Source organism: Eptesicus fuscus, chromosome 13 (assembly GCF_027574615.1).
Source record: "Eptesicus fuscus isolate TK198812 chromosome 13, DD_ASM_mEF_20220401, whole genome shotgun sequence".
Classification (NCBI taxonomy): domain Eukaryota; kingdom Metazoa; phylum Chordata; class Mammalia; order Chiroptera; family Vespertilionidae; genus Eptesicus; species Eptesicus fuscus.
Window position 1 is genome coordinate 67,930,474 of NC_072485.1, and position 25,762 is coordinate 67,956,235.

General features: G+C 40.1%; 1 protein-coding gene across 5 annotated transcripts in view; it reads left to right on the plus strand.

Annotated features, from left to right (window-relative positions):
• Positions 1-25,762, plus strand: part of AMBRA1 (autophagy and beclin 1 regulator 1) — a 171,461-nt gene that overhangs the window by 6,222 nt on the left and 139,477 nt on the right. For all 5 annotated transcript variants that reach the window (XM_054724711.1, XM_054724713.1, XM_054724712.1 and 2 more), the window contains exons 2-6: positions 21,677-21,930; positions 22,775-22,833; positions 23,335-23,518; positions 24,128-24,300; positions 25,436-25,502. In XM_054724711.1, the coding sequence (XP_054580686.1) occupies positions 21,796-21,930; positions 22,775-22,833; positions 23,335-23,518; positions 24,128-24,300; positions 25,436-25,502 (618 nt within the window). In that variant the 5' untranslated portion in view covers positions 21,677-21,795. The remainder of the gene's footprint in view (positions 1-21,676; positions 21,931-22,774; positions 22,834-23,334; positions 23,519-24,127; positions 24,301-25,435; positions 25,503-25,762) is intronic.

Genomic DNA, 25,762 nt, shown 5'->3' on the forward strand with positions numbered 1-25,762 from the left:
AACTGGGAATCGAACCCGTGACCTTTCAGTGCACAGGATGACTCTCAGCCAACTAAGCCACACCAACTAGGGCAGTGGTTCTCAACCTTTCTAATGCCGCAACCCTTTAATACAGTTCCTCATGTTGTGGTGACCCCCAACCATAAAATTATTTTTGTTGCTACTTCATAACTGTAATTTTGCTATTGTTATGAATCGTAATGTAAATATCTGTGTTTTCCGATGGTCTTAGGCTCTACAGCAGCGGTTCTCAACCTGTGGGGTTGCAGCATTAGAAAGGTTGAGAACCACCGAACTAGGGGCTTATTTATTTATTTTAATAGAGAAAAGAAGAGGGTAAGGACTGAGTTTGGAACATGGCAACAATTAAAGATTGAGCAAATGGGGGGAAATCAAGGATTTTGTAAAGGACATCCAGTGAAGGGATAGGAAAATTCCAACAGTGAGACATTGAGGGAAGTTAAGGGGGAAAATAGTTTTAAAAGTAAGGAAAATTGCCCTAGCTGGTTTGGCTCAGTGGATAGAGCGTCTGCCTGCAGACTGAAGGGTCCCGGGTTTGATTCTGGCCAAGGGCACATGCCCGGGTTGCTGGCTCGATCCCCAGTTGGGGGCATGCAGGAGGCAGCCAATCAATGATTCCCTCTCATCATTGATGTTTCTCTCTCTCCCTCTCCCTTCTTCTCTGAAATCAATAAAAGAGATTTTTTTAAAAAGTAAGGAAGCTTGTTACTTGTTTGCATTTCTGCTGAGAGGTCACTTTAGATAAAAAATAGAGAATTGATATTTGGCTTTGGAAACGGACATCATCAGTTATCTCTATAAGTGATCTTGATGAGGGAAGTCAAAACTGGATCAGAGTAGGCTGAGAAGTAAATGTGAAGTGAGGAAGTCAGAACAAGCACTATAGAGAGTGGAATCATATATTTTCTTTTTGTAGAATTAATAGGTAGATTTCACATTTCATGATTTCATCATTTGTTCATTTCAGCTTCCCAGGATAAAACATGCATATATTCTTCCTTGAACTAAAATTACTTTGTTTTAGGAATATATGCCAATGATATAGTGAAACATCTGAATTTTTGCTGAGTTGAAGAGGATTAATACGCATGTTTGATTTGGAGAGAAAATTGGAGTATTTCAGTCGAGCTGACCAGTGAAAACGGGGCAGAAAAACATAGTCTTCCAAACTCTTGAATGACAACATAGTGGCACTGACTCTGAAACCCAGCATTCTGGGTCCAAATTCCAGCACCACTACTTACTTGCTTTGTGACTTGGGCAAGTTACTAAACCTCTCTGTGCCTCTGCTCATCTGTAGAATATAATTTAGTTGTGAGAATTAAATGAGTTAATATATGTAAAGAGCAGCACATAGCACTTTATATGCTAGTGTCATTTTCAGTATTATTATAACAAGATAAAGATTATGTGTTCTTCAAAAGGAGAACAAATAATAGTGATTCTTAGATTGAAGTTTAGTAAACTTGAATAGGGAATAGTAAGTTAAAGCAGCATATATATCCCTCCTCTTCAGTGCCCTTCAGATTAAAGTAAGAGGATGAGCCCTTGCTGGGAAAGAGAAACTTAGAAAGCAAAAGTGTCTGAAAGAGTTCCAAATATAAGATAGATGGCAAAATTTTGAGGATTTTGTAATACATGCAGTAAAACAGGCCAGAGCTATTTTAGAAACAGAAAAACATTTCTTTACAAAACAGGTAGAAAATGTTAGCATCTGAAATTGACTTTCTATTTAAACTGATTTACTATCTATTTGTGCTATGGCAGCGGTCGCCAACCGGTGGTCCGCGAGGTCCAAAAGGTTGGCGACTGCTATACTATGGTGCTTGAAGGATTTTTTTTTTTAAGCCTCATGAGGATAGTTTTTCCATTGATTTTTTTTTTAAATGTATTTTTTTAAAAAAAATATATTTTATTGATATTTCACAGAGAGAAAGAGAGAGGGACAGAGAGTCAGAAACATCGATGAGAGAGAAACACCAATCAGCTGCCTCCTGCACACCCCCCACCAGGGACGTGCCCGCAACCAAGGTACATGCCCTTGACTGGAATCGAACCCGGGACCCTTGAGTCCGCAGGTCGACGCTCCATCCACCGAGCCAAACCGGCCTCGGCTTTTCCATTGATTTTTAGAGAGAGTGGGAGGGAGGGAGGAGGGAGAGAGAAACATCAGATGTGAGAGAGATATATCAGTTGGTTGAACCTGCAACCGAGGTACGTGCCTTGAATGGGAATCGAACATGAGACCCTGCAGTCCCAGGACTGACACTAACCACTGAGAGAACTGGCCAGGTTGGTGCTTGAAGGATTTTGAAGTTGACTGAAGGCATGGAAAATAATGATATTTAGGGAAAAGTCAAAGCTACCAAATCGCCTTGGGTAAACTTCTGGAAGAATGAACATATTTTTTTGCATAATGGTAAAGACAAAATCCAGTGGAGTTGGTTTTTTATTACTCTTATCTCTTTATGACATTACTAGAGGCCCAGTGCACAAAATTCATGCACTCGGGGTGGGGTGGTCCCTCAGCCTGGCCAGTGCCCTCTCACAGTCTGGGAGCCCTTGGGGGGATGTCTGACTGATGGCTTAGGCCCGCTCTCCACAGGGAGCGGGCCTAAGCCATCAGTGGGACATCCTTAGCGCTGCCGCTGCTGCGCTCGCCATCTGTGAGCCCGGCTTCTGGCTGAGTGGCTGAGTGGCATTCCCCCTGTGGGAGCCCACTGACCACCAGGGGGCAGCTCCTGCGTTGAGCGTCTGCCCCCTGGTGGTCAGTGCGCATCATAGCGACCGGTCCTTCTGCTGTTTGGTCGATTTGCATACTAGCCTTTTATTATATAGGATAGGCTAAGTTGTAAATTGTTTCAGTCTTTGCCTTAACTGTTTATGCGCTCCTCTCTAAATCTCTATACTATTCCTATTCTGTCATGTAAAAAACCTATTTAAGGATTATTGTAGAGTCTTTTTTTCTTTTTTTTTTTTTTTAAGGCTAGTCAAGTGAAGCAGTGGGAGTGGAGAAGGAACAAAGAAATCTGTAACTGGCTGTGATCAATTAATTGTGGGCACCACTGCACTCGGACCAGCCAGAGTCTTTTTTTCAATCATTCATTCAGTAAATGTTTATTGCATGTCTACCTCTATGGTAGATAATGAGGATACCGTAAGAACTGATTAGAACCAGTGCTTATTGAAGTGCTTCGTGCCAGGTACTATACTAAGTGCTTTGTGTCATTGATTCTTTTCATTTTCATAACAACCTCTTGGTGTACCAACTTCTGTTCTCCCCATTTTATAGATGTTGAAATTGTAGCACCGAGAGATGAAGCAGTTTGCCCAAAGTCATGGTGGTAGTAAGTTGCAGAACCAGGATTTGAAACCAAGCAGCTTGGCTCCATAGTCCCCTGCTCTTAAGCCCTAAATTATATTGATTCTAAACTACTTTAAACAATTCTAAGCTGTCTAAACTACTACCACTGTATTCAGACTAGGGTGAAAAAAATAGACATTGGCCATGCCTTATATAAATTATAGTCCAGAGTAGAAAGACAGGAAACAAAAAATGCATCAATAAATGTATAATTGCAAAGTGTATAAAGTCCCACAATGGAAAAGTAAAAAGGAAATTATAATAGGGGAACCTGAATTATATTGGTGCTTTGGGGAGGTTTCTCTGAAGAAGTGATATTTAAGATATTTAAGCAGAGACTAGGAGGATGAAAAGGGAAGGTAAAAGGAATAGCCTGTAGGACATCCTTGGGGTGGGAAAGAACTTGGCACATTGGGAAACTGAAAGGAGATTGGTGTGGCGGGAATATAGTGGGAGAGGGAGGGGAGAGGCTTAGTACAAGGATAGAGACTTAAGCAGGACTGTCGAAGAGTTTGGATTTCTTTTCTAAGTATAATTGGAAGTCTTAGAAGGTTAAGAATGCATTTTGTGACCTAGTATATGATTTTAAAAGGTTACTCTGGCTATATTGTGGACATTTTTGGGAAAGAATTTGGAAATTATGGAAAATTTGGAAAGAAGAAGAGGGGGGAAGTATGATAGTTAGGATGTCTTATAGTGGTCCAGACAAAAGATGACGGTTTGGATTTGGCTGTAGGCAGTGGAGATGGAGGAGAGTAGAAAGATTCAGTACATATTTTGCAATTAGGACAGGCAAGACCTAATGATGGATTGGATATGTGGGAAGAGGGAGGTGTCAAGTATGATTCCCAGATTTCTGGCATGAGCATCTGGATAGATGAAGTTGCCATTTCTGAGATGGAAACACTGGAGGAGGAGCAGATTTTGACTAGAGTTGGGGAGTGGAATGAAGACCTCCATTTCAGTCTTGCTAAATGTGAGATGTGTGAAAACATACAAATGGAGACATCAAGCAAGCAATCTTTGAGCTAATGCTCAAAAATGGTGCTGGAAATAAATCTGGATGCTCTTGGTATATAGGTGGTCTTTACAGCCAAGAAAAATGGAGGATATTATCTAGAGGAAAGATATGTATACTAGTAGACTAGGAAGAGAAGAGTGCAAAGGACCCAGCTCTAAGGAATTTAAGAGAAAATCTCAGAAATGGAAAGAGGAGCATGTTTCAAGAAGGAAGCGATCCACCTGTATTTTGTTATTTTAGCAACACAGAGATCATTGATGGTCACAACAAGAACAATGTTGGAGGAATGTAGGGCCAGAAGCCAAATTGAAGTGGGTTTAAGAAGTGGGAAGGGAGGAAGTAGAGATGGACTGTATATTTTGATTATTAGCATGTCTGTCTCTCCATAAGAAGTAATATTTTAAAAAGAATTTATGTAATATGGTCCGTGATGATAGGAACAACACATTTTAATTTTTGTGTTCGTGGTTGCTTAGCCTTAGTGTCTTGCCAGGAGGTTGTATTAAAGGAGAAAGGCGAGAGGGAATGAGTATATTTGCAAAATGGGGAGAGTAATGATTCTCATGATTTTTATATGTAGCTTTGGAGGTTAAGGGTTTATGTAATTTTCAACTTTGTTATTGTTAAGTAGCCTTTCTTTCACCTTCCTACCTAATGGTTCTTTGTATTTTGGTATTAGCTTTTATTTATTTTTATTTTTTTATAATTTAAATGCTTTATTGTTTAAGGTATTACATAAGTCTCCTTTTTCCCCCTATTGACCTCTCCCTGGCTGCCCCCAATCCCCAGCACATGCCCCCCTCATCTGTGTCCATTGGTTATGTTCACATGCATGCATGCAAGTCCTTTGGTTGATCTCTTTCCCCCTCACCCCCCGCCTTCCTTCATGGGTTGGACAATGTGTTCGATGCTTCTATGACTCTGGTTCTATTTTTGTTCATCAGTTTATGTTGTTCATTATATCCCACAAATGAGTGAGATAATGTATTTATCTTTCTCTGACTGACTTATTTCACTTAGCATAATGTTCTCCAGTTCCAAACATGCTGTTGCAAATAGTAAGAATTCCTTCTTTTTTTTTTTTTACAGCAGTGTAGTATTCCATTGTGTAGATGTACCAGTTTTCTAATCCACTCATCTGATGATGGGCACTTAGACAGTTTCCAAATCTTAGCTATTGTAAATTGTTCTGCTATCAACATAGGGGTGCATATATCCTTTCTGGTTGGTGTTTCTGTTTTCTTGGGATATATTCCTAGAACTGGGATTACTGGGTCAAATGGAAGTTCCATTTTTAATTTTTTGAGGAAATGCCATACTGCTTTCCACAGGGGCTACACCAGTCTGCATTCCCACCAGCAGTGCAAGAGGGTTCCTTTTTCTTCACATCCTCTGCAACACTTGTCATTTGTTGATTTGTTGATGATAGCCATTCTGACAGATGTGAGATGGTATCTCATTGTTGTTTTGATTTGCATCTCTCGGATGATTAGTGACTTTGAGCATGTTTTCATATGTCTCTTGGCCTTCTGTATGTCTTCTTTCAAAAAGTGTCTATTTAGGTCCTTTGCCCATTTAAAAAATATATATATTCTTTATTGATTTCAGAGAGGAAGGGAGAAGGAGAGATGAGAGAGAATCACTGATTGAGCACGTCGCCTACTGGGGATCTGAGCCCACAACCCGGGCATGTGCCCTTGGCCGGAATCGAACCCAGGACCCTTCAGTCCGCAGGCCAATGCTCTATCTCTGTCCACTGAGCCAAACCAGCTAGGGCCCTTTGCCCATTTTTTGAGTGGATTATTTATCTTCCTTTTGTTAGATTTTATGAGTTCCCTATAAATTTTGGAGATTTGGCCCCTGTCCACCACAGCTTCATCCAGAAGGTTGTCCAGTCTAATTAGCATATTATGCTTTTATTATTATAGATACTGTATAATTGTGACTCTAGACTTGATTTTGATTTCTATTTTGTTTCCCATTTGCATAATCTTTGCTCAGAGTCTAATCGGCTATATTAAAATAATATTAAACATTTTGGCTATAATTCTATTTAGAATTTTATATCATGACTTTCCTGGGAAGGGCTGGGCATTTTATGGATATTATCTTTGTTCTTCTAGCATTCTTTTTTTAAAAAATATATATTTTTATTGAATTCAGAGAGGAAGAGAGAGAGAGAAACATCACTGATGAGAGAAAATCATTGATTGGCTGCCTCTTGCATGCCCCCTACTGGGGTTCGAGCCCACACCCCGGGCATGTGCCCTTGACTGGAATCGAACCCAGGACTCTTCAATCCACAGGCCAACGCTCTATCCACTGAGCCAAACCAGCTAGGGCTCATAGCATTCTTTAAAAAAAAACAACAATTGACCAGCTAGGGCTCATAGCATTCTTTAAAAAAAAAAAAAAAAATTTGATGTAACACAAAATTAGCCACCTTAAAGTGAACAATTCAGTGGCATTTAGTACATTTACAGTGTTGTGTAAGTGCCATCTCTGTCTAGTTCTAAAACATGTCCATCACTCCTACGTAAAACCCCTTTCCAATTAAGCAGTTTCTTTTCATTCCTCCTTTTCACCAGCCACTGGAAACAGCAATCTGCAATCTGTTTTTATGGATTGATCTGTTCTGGATATTTCATATAATGTAATCATACAATATACATAGAACCTTTTGCATATATATATATATATATATATATATATACACACACACACACACTCACACACATACATGCATACACACATGTGTATACTGTATGTCATAATCTGTTTATCCATTCAACCAGGTTGAACACTTGGACTGTTTCCACCTTTTGGATATTGTCAGTAGTGCCACTGTAAACATTGTGTGTACATGTACTTGTTTTCAGTTGTTTTGGGTATATACTTATGAGTGGAATTGCAGGGCCCTAGTGTGTGTGATTTGAGAGTTGTTTGCTGGGTTTAGATTGGGATTGAGAATCTCTTTCCTGTATGTTTAATTTTTTGAGGAACTGTGTTCTCCTAACATACTGGTTTTATTATTTGCATTTTACTGATGGCATAATTGAGGCATAGCATCTGCATCGTTTTAACTTCCTATCATCTTCAGAGCAAGTCAGTGATGGAAGTAGGAATTTAAGACTTAATGATGTTCTTTGTCTAAGGTGACCCATTTAAAGCCATGTTGAATTTACATGAGGCTGTTTGAAATGGGCTTCCTATATTTTATATTCTCTTGAAGAGATATTGTTCAGGTGGTGTTAAGCAGATGTTCTCTTTCCATAGAGGACAAGACAAGAGGGAATATGTTTTAATTGCAACTGAAGGGATATATATTACAAATTAGAAAGAACTTCCTGACTGTAAGATCCTGGAATGTTACCAAGGAAGGTTGTGAAATATCTTTCCCAAAGACTTAGTAACTATCTTTCTAGGATGATTTAGGTTTGGGCTTGTTGAGAAATGAAGGAGATATGAAAGATTACTTGCTGAGGTCCCTGGTAACCCCAGAACATAGTTGTTTGGTAGTTAACCAAAACAGTATTTCTGGCATTTTAATGAGTATATTATAATTCTCCTTACGAAGAAAAAATTGCTCAAGGCCTCCTGGTAAAATAGAATACTAACATTCTGAATCTTATGCTGAGGGATGTGTTCTTTATCATATGTGTTATTCTTGGCTTCTTGGTATATTTTTAAATTTTTATTTAAAATTTGTTTTAAATTTATTGATTTTTAGAGAGAGAGAAGAAGAAGAAGAGAGATTTGTTGTTCCACTTATTTATGCATTCATTGGTTGATTCTTGTAGGTGCCATGACTGAGGATTGAATGAGCAACATTGGCATATTGTGACAATGCTCTAACCAACTGAGCTACCCGTCCAGGGCTATTAAACATTTGTTTGTATGATATTACTTTTATTATAATTTTCTTCCTAAACCATGGGGATCAAAGCCAACATCTGTAGCTTCTATAGAGTATGTATTTGAGATTTGTTGGCTGGGTTTAGATTCAGATTGATAAAGTCTTTCATATAAAAATTAATTTGGTCTCCTGTTATACATGTAGAAATGGGAACATATTATCAATAACCGGCTAAGATAATAGATTTTTAATTACTAGTTTAGGACATGCCAGGTTAAAATTACTTAGATGAAGGTACACATGATGTAACCATATTTTTGGTTGGTGGTGCCTGGAGAAATAGAAGCCCAGAAGATAGGCAAATGCTCATTAGATTCTGTTGCAGAACATGAATATAAAAATATTCATTAAGTGCAATATTAAGTTTCCAGTTTAAATGCTTCACTCAGGAAGTACCAATGTTAAGGTGCTCAGAACAGCATTAGTTTATTCAATCTGGCACTTACACTGAGTGGCCAGATTATTATGATCTCTGAACGAATAATAATCTGGCCACTCAGTGTATATCCTATATAATAAAAAGCTAATATGCAAATTGTCCCCTGGAGCAGGAGTTCAACCAGCAGGCAGGCCGGCCAACTGCCCATGTCCCCTCCCCCTGGCCAGGCTGGCTGGACCCCACCCATGCATGAATTCATGCACCCGGCCTCTAATATATACCGTATTTTCCGGCGTATAAGACGACTGGGCGTGTAAGACGACACCCAACTTTTCCAGTTAAAATATAGAGTTTGGGATATACCCGCCCTATAAGATGACACTCAGTGTATAAGACGACCCCCTACTTTTGAGAAGATTTTCCTGGGTTAAAAAGTCGTCTTATACGCTGGAAAATACGGTATATATATAAACACACACACACACAGAGTGGCCAGATTATTATGTGTTCAGAGATCATAATAATCTGGCCACTCAGTGTAGCGTCTGCATTAAGGTATCTTGTAAGCGATCTCTTGTCTCATCAAAATTGGGCTTTGAAGTTTAAGGGCCGTTGACTGGAAAGCTAAGCTGAGTTAGGTGGTATTACTACCATTGGTACCTTTTTTTAAAAAAATATATTTTATTGATTTTTTACAGAGAGGAAGGGAGAGGGATAGAGAGCCAGAAACATCAATGAGAGAGAAACATCAATCAGCTGCCTCCTGCACACCCCCTACTGGGGATGTGCCCGCAACCAAGGTACATGCCCTTGACCGGAATCAAACCTGGGACCTTTCAGTCCGCAGGCTGACGCTCTATCCACTGAGCCAAACTGGTTTTGGCCCATTGGTACCTTTAATGAAGGATTTATTAGGTTTATTTTAGTTGAGCTATGGGAGTATTTACTTGTTTCCTGATTTGAAGATATCATCAAATATACGTATTGAGCTTTCTTTTCTTTCTTTTTGTTGTTAATCCTCACCCGAAGATATTTTTCCATTGATTTTTAGTGAGAGTGAAAGGGAGAGGGAAAGACAGAGAGAAACACATCGATTGGTTGCCTCCTGCACGAGCCCTGACCAGGGTTCGAGTCAGGGAGGAGCCTGCAACCAAGGTACGTGCCCTTGACCGGAATCGAACCCGGGACCCTTTGGTCCGCAGGCCAATGCTCTGTCCACTGAGTAAAACCGGCTAGGGCTTCTTTTCTTTTTTTAAAATATATTTTTATTGATTTCAGAGAGGAAGGGAGAGGGAGAGAGAGACAGAAATATCAATGATGAGAGATAATCATCAATCAGCTGCCTCCTGCATGCCCCACACTGGGGATCGAGCCTGAAACCACTGAGCCACGCTGGCTGGGCTGCATTGAGCCTTCTTTTTTTTTTTTTTTTTTTTTTATTGATTTTTTACAGAGAGGAAGGGAGAGAGATAGAGAGTTAGAAACATCGATGAGAGAGAAACATTGATCAGCTGCCTCCCGCACACCCCCCCACTGGGGATGTGCCCGCAACCAAGGTACATGCCCTTGACCGGAATCGAACCTGGGACCCTTCAGTCCACAGGCTGACGCTCTATCCACTGAGCCAAACCGGTTTGGGCTGAGCCTTCTTGAATTGGCAACCACTGTTACCTCTACAGGATAAAAGAGAGGGGATCCAACTTTTGAATATTTACGATATGCTGGTAATTTTATATTTGTTCTATGTAATATTCATTACAGACCTATTAAGTGGATGGTGGTATCTCTTGTAAGGTTATATAAATGATGAATGGCAAAGCTGAGATGGAAAAGACAGTCTTCTGTTTCAGACTAGTGGTTTTTAAATTTTTTAAAAAAATTTAATAAATCTTTATTGTTCAGATTATTATAATTGTTCCTCTTTTCCCCCCCATAGCTCCCCTTCACCCGGTTCCCACCCCACCCTCTGCCCTTTCCTCTCCCCCACTGTCCTCATCCATAGGTGTACGATTTTTGTCCAGTCTCTTCCCACACCCCTCAGACCCCTTTCCTCCCGAGAATTGTCAGTCCACTCTCTTTCTATGCCCCTGTTTCTATTATATTCACCAGTTTATTCTGTTCATCAGATTTTTTATTCACTTGATTTTTAGATTCACTTGTTGATAGATATGTATTTGTTGTTCATAATTTTTATCTTTACCCTTTTTCTTCTTCTTCCTCTTCTTAAAGAATACCTTTCAGCATTTCATATAATACTGGTTTGGTGGTGATGAACTCCTTTCGCTTTTTCTTATCTGTGAAGCTCTTTATCTGAGCTTCAATTCTGAATGATAGCTTTGCTGGGTAGAGTAATCTTGGTTGTAGGTTCTTGCTATTCATCACTTTGAATATTTCTCGCCACTTCCTTCTGGCCTGCATAGTTTCTGTTGAGAAATTAGCTGACAGTTGTATGTATGAGTGCTCCCTTATATGTAATTAACTGTTTTTTTCTTGCTGCTTTTAATATTCTCTCTTTGTCGTTTGCTCTTGGCATTTTAATTATGATGTGTCTTGGTGTGGTCCTCTTTGGATTCCTTTTGTTTGGGGTTCTGTGCGCTTCCTGGACTTGTAAGTCTATTTCTTTTACCAGGTGGGGGAAGTTTTCAGTCATTATTTCTTCAAATAGGTTTTCAGTATCTTGCTCTCTCTCTTCTTCTGGCACCCCCATAATTCGGATGTTGGTACACTTGAAGTTGTCCCAGAGGCTCCTTACACTATCTTCATATTTTTGGATTCTTTTTTCTTTTTGCTTTTCTGGTTGAGTGTTTTTTGCTTCTTTGTATTTCAAATCTTTGACTTGATTCTTGTGATCCTCTAGTCTGCTGCTGGGTCTCTGTATAATATTTTTTATTTCAGTCAGTGTATGTTTAACCTTTTGCACTCGGATGTCGAGTGTGACTCGACACGGTTAGCATCGGTATCAGCTCGTATGTCGAATTGTATTGAATGTATCAATAATTTGAAATATAAAAAAATCCAAATAAATAAGTTTGTATGAAAAGAAACTCCAGTTTTTTATTCTACTGCCGTGCTTTGTAAAATCTGGGGTATTTAAAAAATTAAATCCCGAGTAGAATAAAGGAATCGAGAAAAAAGCAAGCGAGTGCAAAGAGTTAATTTCTATTGGTCCTTTTTCATATCCTTGAGGGTCTGGCTAAATTTATCGGCCTTTTCTAGGAAATTCTTGAAAAACCTTATAACCGTGGTTTTGAACTCTATGTCCAGTCGTTTGCTTTCCTCCATTTCTTTTCATTTGTGATCTGTTTCTTTGTCTCTGCATTTTCACTGCTTCCCTGAGTTGGTAGAGTAGCTTTGTGTGCTAGGTGTCCTATAGGGCCCAGTGGCTCAGCCTCCCCAGTTACCTGAGGTGGACACTCTTGGTGCATCCCTTTGTGGACTGTGTGCACAGCCTTGTTGTAGTTAAGTCTTGATTGTTGTTGGTATCCTGGGAGGAATTGACCTCCAGGCCATATTTGGAAAGTTGGGAAAATGGAATCCAGCTTCTAGTCAGAGCTTAAAGTGACTAGGATCTTAAATCCAGTGTCTTATTTTGATTGGCTGAGAAATGTGATTGGCAAGGTGGAGGGGCATCTGGAGCTTTTAGCATAAGAACTCTGCACTTAATAATTTGACTTCTTTTCCTGAAGCCTAGAGGGAAACTTTATTTTTTTTTAGAGGGAAACTTTTCTTTCCCTATTCTAGTCAGCCAAGAACCTGACCTGGGCTGACTCTAACATTGGAGAACACTGAACACAGTATCTGCTGAGCCAAGGACTGGGAGTCAAGCTCTGATAGTATCTGAGGGGAAAGCCTGAATTCAAATCCTGCTTTGGCGACTGACTCATCACGAACCTACCTGAATTTCTTAGCCTCTTCCAGGTTTTATTTTTATTTGGCTGGTGAATAATCTCATCTGTCCTGGAACTTAGAGGATCCTTGGATTAATGTTCCTAAAGCTTTTTACAATACTGTTGCTGTGGTTCCCGGGGTTTCCAAGAATTGTAGGGAGCAATGTGCTCCAGGGAGGAGGGTATGTAGAAATAGAAAGATGTAATCCTTTGTGATTTGGCTCTACTTTAGTCTCCTAATACTGTTGGTGGATGAAAGGTATGTTGTTGCCGAAGTCATTAGGCCTGTTTGCCTGAGGCAGCTGGGGTCAGTTCCCATTTCTGGGGTTAAATTGTTTTTGCCTCTGAAATTTCTTTCATCAGAAACTACCTTTTCTCAAATAAAATTTTTCAAAAGCTACCTTTTTTCTTTGCTTGCTAATAGATCTCTTGCCAGTTTTGTGCACTTAAGAGTAGCCGTCCTGGTCTTGATTTGTTTGATAGTTTAAGACTCAAAACTTGACTTAATTTTCCTTTAGGTTTAGTAGTTTCTTTTTTGTTCTTCCTTGAGTCTTCAGGGGTTCTTGTGTTCTCAACACTGTTTCCTCCCGAATAGTTTGCAGATAAAACATCATTTCTTTATTTTATTTTTATTTTTATCTTTATTGATTTTTTACAGAGAGGAAGAGAGAGGGATAGAGAGTTAGAAACATCGATGAGAGAGAAACATTGATCAGCTGCCTCTTGCATACCCCCTTCTGGGGATGTGCCCGAAACCAAGGTAAATGCCCTTGACCGGAATCGAACCTGGGACCCTTGAGTCTGCAGGCCGACACTCTATCCACTGAGCCAAACCGGTTTCGGCTAAAACATCATTTCTTTGCTCTAGCTGGTTTGGCTCAGTGATAGAGCGTTGGCCTGTGTACTGAAGGGTCCTGGGTTTGATTCTGGTCAAGGGCACATGCCCGGGTTTTTGGCTCGATCTCCAGTAGGGGACCTGCAGGAGGCAGCTAATCAATGATACTCACCATCGATGTTTCTTCTCTCTCTCCCTCTCCCTCTCCTTCTCCCTCTCCCTCTCCTTCCTTTCTGAAATCAATAAAAATATATTTAAAAAATGAAGTCTGTTAAAAAAATGTTTAGAAAAACCCCACAAAAATGTCATTTCTTTTTTCTTTATGCTTCTGAGGTAAATGGGAGTATGGAAGATTGTCAGTCTCAATTTGGGACTTAAAGCTTTCTGTTTCTGGTTTTGATCACAAACTTTCCTGTGATTTGGACATTAGGTTACATCATCGTAAATTATTTTATTTTTTTATTTTTTTTTTTTTATATATATTTTATTGATTTTTTACAGAGAGGAAGGGAGAGGGATAGAAAGCTAGAAACATCGATGAGAGAGAAACATCGACCAGCTGCCTCCTGCACACCCCTTACCGGGGATGTGCCCGCAACCAAGGTACATGCCCTTGACCAGAATCGAACCTGGGACCTTTCAGTCCGCAGGCCAATGTTCTATCCACTGAGCCAAACCGGTCTTGGCATCGTAAATTATTTTAGAAAGCTCTACACCTTGTAAGCAAAATTTGTAGCAGAAAAATTGGTGCTTTTTTATCCCCTTTGTTATAATAACAGTAATAAAATTTATTTAGTTTTGTATCAAAGCATTTTGTAAAGTTGTTAGCCAATTTGTGATATATTGTGGAGAGTTCTGCCTTATTCTGAGTTCATATATAAAAAATGTTGGGGGTGGTAGTGGATATGAGAACAAAAAGAGGTTACATTGCTTACTCAACTCTTGGTAAATTTGGGCTGACAATCTTTGTACCAGGTACTTGACTGATTATTACCTCTTAGCCTGACTTTCTACATGGACAGACCACTTGTAATTTAGAGTATTTGTAATTTTGAACATAAATGAGGTAGAGGGTGCAGGTATGTCTGTAAACATTTTATTTATGGGTTTTTGCTTCTTTTAAAGGGACTGTATATAGGTTGTGTTGGTTTTGATTCTATAAAATTATTTGCTTTCAATTTGTCAGATACTCTCTGATTATGTTTCATAGCCACTGTAGTTTCCTTTGTACTTTCTCAGAACTGTAGGTGCCACACATCTATGTGTGAACTCCCATTTATTACTCTGGTTATTGTTGGTTCCTAACTTGGCTTTTACTTTGAAAAGTAGTAATCCTGCCTTGAATTTTTGTACTCTCTTTCTTCTAAGGTACTCCATTTCTATCTTAAAAGACATAGTTCTTTTAAGATAGAAGGTGAACAGTAACTACTTTCAGTTCATACATGGAGGAAAACTTGAAATTCAGGAAGAGTGTGGTTTGTCCAAGATTATGTAACAACTCATTGGTAAAAAATCAGTTATGGGAACTTCTTAGTCTTACCTTTGCCCATTAAATCACATCACATTTATATCTGGCATTCTCAAATATAACCTCCCGTATTCCTATCCCACTTTCAGAATATAAACACTGCCTCTATACTTGTTCTAAATATGCTGTTTTTCAGCCCTGGCCTGGGGTGATCACATTTTGGATTTGTATTCTATAGGTTGTCATTTGAAGTGTCCTGAAATGCCTTGTATAAAGTCCTATTAATGAAAGCAAAGCTGACAACTGCAGAAAACCCTGTGTATTTCAATCCATGTGCAGTTTCTAAAAAGTACTGGACCACTTTTAGGCCTCTAATGAAAGGCCTGACATTTTGTGGTTAATTTGCCAGTTGTTTGGAGACCTTTACTTACACAAGTGATCCTAGATTTAGTATTTAAAGGATTTTTTTTTTCCTTTTGAAGTGTTAACCTTGGGTTGAATACAGCATGTAATGGAATATATATGTTGGTATCACCTAGCTGATTCGAATGACTCTTAGGCTGCCTCCAGGAACGTAGTGAAGTGGGGAGAGATGCAGTAACTCGGATAAATGAGGTGATTACACTCTGTGAAGTCCCTTCCAGGTCTAAAATTTTTATTTATTTTAGAAAGAGAGAGGAAGGGAGATAAAGAGAAACATTGATTTGTTGTTCTACTTGTTTATGCTTTCATTGGTAATTCTTGTATGTGTCCTGACTGGGGATCAAATAAGTTGTAACCAACTGAGCTACCTGACCAGGGCATTTGTTTTGTTTTATAATTCACTTATGTACAGGTTGCCCAGATCTCATTTGATTATTTTTGCCACGTAAATATACTTTATTTTCCTGAGTATATTCATTTTACTTTGTTGTCTGGTAACAGCCTTTGAAATGTTTCTTAGAAATCCGATAGTCTTAGGAATTTGTGGCATCTTGGGTCTCTGGGGTCTTATCATTTGGTGTGGGAAACCATAGTAAACCCCAAAGAGGATTGAATACTAAGGACAACAGTAATTAACAGCTCTCTCACTCTTTATTGGAGCCTCACAACAATCTGATGAAGCAGATACTGTGATTCCTATTTTATACAGGAGGAAACGAAGTCTCAAAGAGGTTAAATAACTTGCTGAAAGTCACATAGCTAGGAGGTGGAGCAATACTGCTGGCATAAGATGATCACATTGCAAGGAGAACCTGTAAATCCAACTTTTCCTTCCCACTGGTGATTTTTTATTAGTAGTTGTAAAATATAATTATGTCCTAGAATTAAGCAGAGAAGATCTTTAAAGGTGGTTTATCTTCCTAACGTTTTAGAGTGCTCAGTTATGTTAGGGGAGGTGGGATGGGAAACAGGGGGTAGAATCTTGGCATTTGTGTTATGTATACAGGGTGGGGCAAAAGGCAGTTTATAGTTGTGTGTATGGGAAACAGTTTATTCTTGTATTATTATTTATTGATTATTGTATTATTTGCCATACAAACAACTGTAAACCTACTTTTGCCCCACTCTTTTTATCGCAGTTGTGTACTTTTGGTTCTAATCGCACGAGGCTTTTGATGATTGAGAATACATTCTGAGGACTGAAATGGCTTCACAGAAGCTGCTCTTGGCGTCTTTTCTCTCAGTCTGGTTTAAGGGACAGATTGGGAAACTTTTTTCTTCCTTCTTTTTAAAAAGAGGCATGAAAAATACGCTTGGCTGGCACTTCCTCCTCAGCTACAGGTCAGTCTGACTTTAGTTGGATTTAATTCCTTTTGTTCTTTATAGAGAACCAAGTAAACATTCTTTTCAGGTGGCGGTAAGAAGTATATCAGGAGAGAAGTCGTATATCCTTTTAAAGAAACACAGGCAAATATTTTTCTTCAGACAAAAGAAAAACTGTGCAATTGTTTTAGTCCCTTTGACTTCTTGCCATCAGTTAGACTTTCTCTTGTTTGAACTTTCAGTGTGTTTAGGTCCCTGGGAATTGATAGTCAAGCTCTTTGGTAATCCTGAGCTTTAGTTTTTTTTAGATTTCTTGATAACTGGTATTTATAGCAGTTCTTTTGTCTTCCTTTTGATACCTGTAGAAACTCCAGGTTGCATCACAGTTTTCTGGATCAGTTGATGTTTGTGACCTATATATTCGTTTTCCTCATGAATTACATGAAGTCAAAGATCAGATTTTTTATTTTATTTTTTTAAGGAATTAGACTGCTGCTGTTTTCACCACATGTTACAAGATTATAAATAGTTTAAAATTATTTCTTAGAAAGTACATTTATATTGCACTGTTAGGTCAAGGGACCCTCAAAACGAATTTCTTCAGAAATTCTCTATATTAGGTTAAAGAATTATAGGCTCATAAAGAGTTGTAGACTCAGTGAAGGGTTAAGGTGAACTAATGGGAACTGTGTTTCTGCACCTTACTGGCTAGTAATTATTAAGCTGCGAGGCAGTTTCACTTCCAGACTTTTGGTTTTAAACCACGAGTTGTCAGAGTCACCAAGGAGATTGTTTCCTTCCAGTTAGTTCATCCTTGGTTTATTCAGAAGGTTGGCTTACAGCATGTTGACATTTTCTGTTTACATACATATATCATGCACTAATTAATGAGGGATGAGAGCTGTATCATGAGGATAAAGGCTAGAGTTTGTTCCTTTGTCACTCCTTAGGGAACTGTGTTTTGTATGTGACGAGGAACATGTGAGTTGTGTCCTTCCATAGAATCTTTCTTTCTTTTTACATTTTAATATTCCAGGGAGAAAACTCCTTTCAGCACAGGCTATAAATATTTTTCCTTCTGAGTATTTGGATGAATCTAGTTGTATACTTTTTTAGATTGCCGCCTTTCTTAAAATGTAAAGAGCCAATTTGTTGTTTGACTTTTTACAATAAGCATTTATTACTTCTTAAATTTAAAAAGTAAAAAGAACACTGCATTTTCTAATTATTACATCACTCTAGTCCCACTATCCAAAGATAACCTTGGTTAGTATCTTTTTATATTTCGTTTATGTCATTATTCTCCAATATCTTTTAAAAAAATAAAATTGGGATTATACCACGTATATAATTTTTCATTCTGCTTTTTTCACTTAACATGTATTTTTCACATCATTAAATATTTCAAAAATAAATTTTTAATAGGTAATACATTTCAAAAATTTAAAAATGACATAAAACAAGCAAGGTGGAAGTCTTGCTTCCATCACTGTTTCCATTCACCTTGTTCCTTCAGTTTCTAATAAGTGACTGTTAAGTTCTCTTATTCAAACGGTAGCATTACTATGTATAGTGATCTGTACCTTGCCTCCCCCCCCCCCCCCCGTCCCCCTTTAACAATGTATCTTGGAGGTCTCTCGTTGTCAGTACCCAGAGAATCTTCCTTATGTAGATTAGTCATTTACTACCTTTTAGAGAGAGAGGAAGGGAGAGGGAGTGAGAGATAGAAACATCCATGATGGAGAAACATCAACATTGGTTGGCTGCCTCCCACATCTCCCCTGCCCAGTATTGAGCCTGCAAGTCGATCGGAATCGAACTGGCAACATCTTGGTGCATGAGGCGCCACTCAACCACTGAGCCATACTGGCTGGGCCATTTAATCCCTTTTAGATGGACACTTGGGTTGTCCCCAATTTTTGTTATTATAAACAATAAGAAAGAAGTAGTTATTAAAGGCCAAAAAGTAAGGATTTAATCTGCTTCAGTTATTAAAGGTCAGTTCTTTCCAGAATGCCAGCTAATAAATGTAGAAATAATGATGACATTAGGAAATCTTCCCCCAAGTGAAACAGTTCAAGAAAAAAGCATCAATGACTGCTAAACCAGTAAGCAAAAGATCGAGGAAGAACAGGATATTCACATGGTGCCAAATGTTAGCCACAGATTATCATTGTAAAGGGAGAAATACACCTTTATAAAGAGCTTTCTGGCTGCTACAAATCCAACCAAGTGATCATGTTTTGCCAAGTGATCACATAAGTTACCAAGTCTGACTAAGTGGGACAGTCTGAGAATATGTGCCACCTGATGTACTATACCAGGGGGTTTATAGATAGCATCACCTGTGAAGCATTCTCCAAAAAAAAAAAAACCAACCTAAATCTAATCAGTGTTTTTTAGACCTAACCTGTTTATAGGAAATATAAGGGATAGAGAGGCAGGCTAAATGGCACTGTGAAGGAACAATTAAATAAAACTAGGATGTTAGAGATTCTATAAGTCAACTATCTTGGTCTTTTAAAAAACCTTGTGTTGTAAAAAAACACACACCAAAAAAACTTGTGTTGTAAATAAACAGAAACAAAACCAACCAAAACAAACCTAACGCCATCTATAATAATAAAAGTGTAATATGCTAATTAGACCAGATGTCCTTCCGGACCACCTTCTGGACAAAGCTGGGGCTGTGAGAGAAGCCTGGGTCCCGGGTGCCAGCAGCCAGGGGAAGGAAGGCCTACTCTGGCACGAATTTCGTGCATCGGGCCTCTAGTTCTAGAATAAAAGAGACTAAAGAGACATGGTATCCAAATTCTATGTTTGAGTCTTGATTTAATTCTGGATTTTAAAAAATGCCTACTTATTGCCGAAACCGGTTTAGCTCAGTGGATAGAGCGTTGGCCTGCGGACTCAAGGGTCCCAGGTTCGATTCCGGTCAGGGGCATGTGCCTTGGTTGCGGGCACATCCCCAGTAGGGGGTGTGCAAGAGGCAGCTGATCGATGTTTCTCTCTCATGGATGTTTCTAACTCTCTATCCCTCTCTCTCTTCCTCTCTGTAAAAAATCAATAAAATATATTTAAAAAAAAAAAAAATGCCTACTTATTAAAGGCGTTTTTTTGGGGGAAATTTTAATGAAGACTGAGTATTACGTAGATAATTGGTGTGATAATGGTATTGTGGTTATGAAGCTAAAAGTCCTTATTATTAAGAAATGCATAATGGGGTATATAAGGTTAGAGTGTTTTTCAGAAAAAACAAACAAACAAACAAACACATGTTGATGGAGTTAGATAAAGCAAATTTGACAAAGTACTAACAATTCTTGAGTCTGAGTGGTGAATAATGTATTGTTTCACTGTTTTAAAAACTTTCTGTACAATTTGAAATTTTCATAATAGAGTTGAAGAAACAGTGCTGCAACGAATAATATTTATATATATTACTAGTGGCCTGGTGCACGAAATTTGTGCACATTAAAAGGGGATTAGAGGAAATAATTTAATATTGCTATTTTCCCTTTCTCTATAATAGAAGTGTCAGAGATGAAAGAAAATTAGTAAAATGTATATGAAAACCTTCCTCCTGTCAGAGTCGGGTGCATCACGGGACCCAGAGTCAAGTCCCCACCCACCCACATACGCCTCAAAATCGCGTGAGACCCAAACCCTGCCGGCCCCTCGCATTGGGCTAGATCCAGACCCGGTCAGTCCCACCCTTGTCAAGCCCTGCTGGGCAGGGGGGCGTACCCTCAGGTCCCCTGGCCTGGCGCCAGGATGGAGGGCATGGTCTGAGGTCCCCCAGCCCAGACCGGGACGGGGGGCATGCCTTGAGGTCCCCCGTCAAGCCCCACCAGGTGGGGGACATGGGCTGAGATCCCCTGTCAAGCCCTGCTGCGTGGAGGGCATGGCCTGAGGTCCCCCATCAAGCCCTGCCAGGTGAGGGGGCACAGCCTCAGGTCCCCCTGCCCAGTACCGGGAGGGGGCTTAGCCTCAGGTTTCCTGTCAAGCCCCACTGGCAGGGTGGCGCAGCCTCAGGTCCCCCGTCAAGCCCTGCTGGGTGGGGGGCATGGCCTGAGGTCCCCTGTCAAGCCCCACCAGGCAGGGGGGGTGCAGCCTCAGGTCCCCTGGCCCGGTGCTGCACGGGGGAATGGCCTGAGGTCCCCTGTCAAGCCCCGCCGGTGGGGGGTGCAATCTGAGGTCCCCCGGCCTGGTGGGGGTCGCGGCCTGAAGTCCCCTGTCAAGCCCCACCTGTTGGGGGGCGCGGCCTGAGGTCTTCTAGCCCAGCACCAGGACTGGAAATACACCTTGAGGTCCCTCTTCAAGCCCCACCGGGCGGGGGGCGTGGTCTCGGGTCCCCTGGCCTGGTGCCAGGGCGGGGTCGAGACCTGAGGTCCCCTGTCAAGCCCCACGGGGGCGAGGGAGGGTGTAGCCTCAGGTCACTGCTGATTGCTCGTTAAGGCTCCTTATGGGAACTTGGCCTCAGCTGTGGGTGCAGTCATCTTTGTGACGGAGTGATGGTCAATTTGCATATTCCCTCTTTATTATATAGGATTTTGTACACCATTTGATTGGGCTGCATATTTCATTGTATAGAGGAGCCACAATTCTTTAATATTTGCATATATGTTTGTGTGTGTATATATATATATATATATATATTGCTGCTAGTTGACATCTTAGTAGCACTTTTATTTGTGACAAGTTTATGTTCTTACGCAGTGGTCGGCAAACTCATTAGTCAACAGAGCCAAATATCACCAGTACAACGATTGAAATTTCTTTCGAGAGCCAAATTTTTTAAACTTGAACTTCTTCTAACACCACTTCTTCAAAATAGACTCGCCCAGGCCGTGGTATTTTGTGGAAGAGCCACACTCAAGGGGCCAAAGAGCCACATGTGGCTCGTGAGCCGAAGTTTGCCGACCACGGTTCTTAGGGATTGTGATGGATGAGAAAAAGGAACTGAGTTAGATTCGTATTTGCAATGGGAAGCTTCTCTGCAGAATACCTGTTCTTTGACATTAATGTTCATACTTTAGATTTCCATGAAGACAACTTACAAGGACCTTAATGGCCTCATTTTAGCTGCTTCAGCGTGTGGAGCTATTGCTTGCTCCTTTTCTTCCTGTGCCTGGTGTCACAGTGGCTACTGAGCACCATGAAGGTTGTTCCAGAGAAAAATGCTGTCCGCATACTCTGGGGGCGAGAACGGGGCACTCGGACCTTCGGAGCTCAGCGGCTTCTGCAGGAGCTGGTGGAAGATAAAACCCGGTGGATGAAATGGGAGGGCAAGGTAAGAAAAATGGTTATTTTTGACATTGAGTTTGTTTAGGGGTGACAGTAGAATGGGACCTTGGGTTGGGTTAATGACATAGAGTTGGGGTGTAATTTATTTTGCGTACTAGAATAGATATACTATGTAACTTAGGGAGATTTAAAAAATATATATATACATATGTGTATATAATTATATATATATATATATATATTTTTAATTGATTTCAAAGAGGAAGGAAGAGGGAGAGAGATACAGAAACATCAATGAGAGAGAATCATTGATCTGCTGCCTCCTGCACACCCCCTACTGAGGACCGAGCCCACAACCCAGGCATGTGCCCTGACTGGGAATCAAACTGTGATCTCCTGGTTCATAAGTTGACACTCAACCGCTGAGCTACACCAGCCGGGCAGGGAGGTTTTTAAAAAAATAAATAACTTTTTGTTGATTTCAGAGAGGAAGGGAAAGAAAAAGGTAGAACATCAATGATGAGAGAGAATCATTGATGTGCTGCCTCCTGCATGCCCCCTTCTAGGGATCAAGCCTGCAACCCGGGCATGTGCCCTTGACTGGAATCGAGCCCGGGCCCCTACTGAGCCAAACCAGCTAGGGCCGGGCAGAGAAGTTTGGTAAAACAAATTTGGAAGAACTTACGGGCTAGAAGTACCTTTTTCTTTACAGTTAGACATTTTTTCTAAAGCTAATTTAGATTTGTCTTTCTCAATTTGCAGCTTCATCAGTATGTCGTTTGTAAATTTACCCTGTGAATACTAATCTAGACAGGTTCGTGTATTTTTGAGGTAGAGTGGGCCATAGTTTATAAATAATGTTTTTAAACTTTTTTTTGTTTGTTTCCCAGAGAGTAGAACTGCCGGATAGTCCACGCTCTACCTTCTTACTGGCTTTCAGCCCAGACAGGTACCTAGTACTTATCTATTACTTAAGACTTGTGATAGCATTGCTTTCTGTGTATTTGACCTAACTTGATCCTTCAAGTCAAACCCCTAAAGGCTCTTTGAAGCACTATATGAACAGAGCTTTGACAGTGTATCAGAAAGGGAAAGAAAATAGACGAGCAGTTCTGACCATAAAAATAATAGGAATAAGCAAAGAAAACTAATACATCGAAGGACAAAACTTGGAAAGTTTTTCAATAATCATTCCTTGCATGGGCCACCAATGGTGTGATAGTTTCCCGGCTAGAAAAAAATATTCTCTGAAGGGGTTTTGTTCATTTGGGGACAGTGTGGAGAATTCAGAAGCTTTTAAAGATCAGAATATTTCTGCTGTTTGTAATGCCCGAAGGGTAGTTTTTTTGTCCTGGGATGGGGAATAGTATCAATTTTCTGTGTTACCCAAAGCTGACAGTTTGTTCCCCTCCCACGTGCTTCACATTGACTTTGTACTCTGATTTCCTAGGACTCTCTTGGCCTCCACCCACGTGAACCATAATATCTATATTACGGAGGTGAAGACTGGCAAGTGTGTTCATTCTCTGATTGGACACCGTCGCACTCCGTGGTGTGTCACTTTCCATCCCACCATCTCAGGCCTTATTGCTTCTGGCTGCCTGGATGGGGAGGTTAGGATTTGGGATTTACACGTAAGTATTTTCTTGTCTTTGGTATTCTAAATTCAGAGACTTGTTTACCGTTGGGTTCTTAATTCTGGAGGAGAGACTAGCCAGGTTCTTATCACTACATCCAAGTAAGTGGTAGTCTTTACCCACTTAAATGATAGCAAGCCTAGCCTCCATTCTGTGATGAATGCCCTATTTAACTATTTTTCCATCCGTCCATGCTCTAAGATGTGTTCAGGATGGATTTTTGTTGCCTTATAGCAAGGATTATACTGTACTCTTGATCATGATCATGAAAGCAATATGCTCCTTGTCCTAGTGAATGGCTAGTGGGTTGTACACCATGTCATGCACCAAGCTTGAGTTTTCCCAGGCTTCAGGAACAGGAGCTGGACTGATGCTCATTGCTGGTGGCTTGTAGAAGACTTGGAGAACTGAGCTGACAGTAATATTTTTCTGATAAATTGGTGACACTGCTTGATCACTGATTTTCTACGTCGTTTTACAGAGGACATATTTAAAGTATGCCCTGCCATAGTAATTTTACCTTAAATATGGACCTTTTGAGAATTTGACATCTCAATTTGCTGGCAGTTGGTAACCTGAGAATATTTGGGATTGATTCGTTCATAGGGTGGCAGTGAAAGCTGGTTCACAGATAGCAACAATGCCATTGCCTCTCTGGCTTTCCACCCTACGGCTCAGCTCCTTCTGATTGCCACTGCGAATGAGATCCACTTCTGGGATTGGAGCCGAAGGGAGCCCTTTGCTGTGGTGAAGACAGCTAGCGAGATGGAACGAGTCCGGTGAGTCCTCTGTCCACCAGTGATGTCTGGCATAGGATTAGCATGGTAGAGAACATTTACACTTGGCTTTCACCTTGAGAGACAGATTGTTATCCCTATAGCTCCTTCTACCCTTTTTTTTTTTTTTTAAGAATTTTTATTGATTTTTAGAGAGAGGAAGAGAGAGAGAAACATCGATTGCTGCCTTCTGCATGCCTCCTATCGGGGATAGAGCCTACAACCTGGACATGTGCCCTAATTGGGAATCCAACCGGCATCCTTTTAGTGTACAGGTCCATGCCCAGCCAACTGACCACACCGGCCAGGGTGCTCCTCCTACCTTTTAAGCAGCTGGCCAGTCAGCTGGGAAGTAGTTAATTTTGTTTATTTCAGCTATTCATTATTGGCCTATCTTCTGGTCTTTGAAAACTGGGGTCATTAGAATCTTTTTTAGGTTCAAAGCTATCTGGGTTTGGAAGAGCCCCCTTTTTTGAGAAATCTGAAAGGTATTCAGGTTGTGGGAAGCTTGATGGATAATTGCTTATCCCTAGATATCTATGTTTATCAAACTGCAAGAGGGAGATGTAAGTATGCATCAGATATACCAGTTGATATTTATTTATCCCTCAAGATGAAAACACACATTGCCTGAATTAAAGCTGATGCAGTTTTCCTTTGGTTCTCGTGGTATTAGAGTTGGATATAAGCTAGTCTAGTCTAGCTTATAGACTCTGCAAGTTACTCTGAAACTGTTCAGTGTCACCAGAACTCATGCTTCTTGGCAGTGTAGCTACCATATGAGGGAGGAACTGAACTTGTGGCAGAGTACGGGAGCATTTTATGCTTTGCTGTTATGAGCTCATAGATATGAGAAAATGTGTGCTTAATGTAGCTGCTTCCTGGAATGGAAGTCTAGGTATTTTTTGAAATTATTTTTGATACAAATTCCCTTATTTTGGCAAGTATAAGAAGATAAGAAGTATTAAACTTGATTATTTTAATCTCTTTGAAAGTTTTGAAAGTCTCTAGGATGAAGTGGGTACCTAAGTAATCTGACATTACAGTATTGATTGCTATAAATTTGTACACATGTTTCCTTTTCTCAATTAGCATAATCTCTATGCATGTCTTTGTCTCTTTCTTCTTCTGTTTTCAGTCTGGTGAGATTTGATCCTCTTGGACACTACTTACTCACAGCAATTGTTAACCCCTCTAATCAGCAGGTAAGTTAGTCAGCATTTCCAACTCCATCTAAATTGTGGCTTATTTTCTAAATGAGTGTTCGAATTCTGATTGTATTAGACTTTAATTTTCAATGCCCGAGTGTTTCTCTCCAGTCAATATTCAAAACTAGCTTCAGACTGTATTCAAAGTTATAGCCATAATCATGACAGGGGAGTCAATTCCGAAACCCAAGTGATTCCATCATTAGAAGTAACCAGGCAGTGTTGGATAGATTGTCATTCATGTGCCTCTGGCTGGT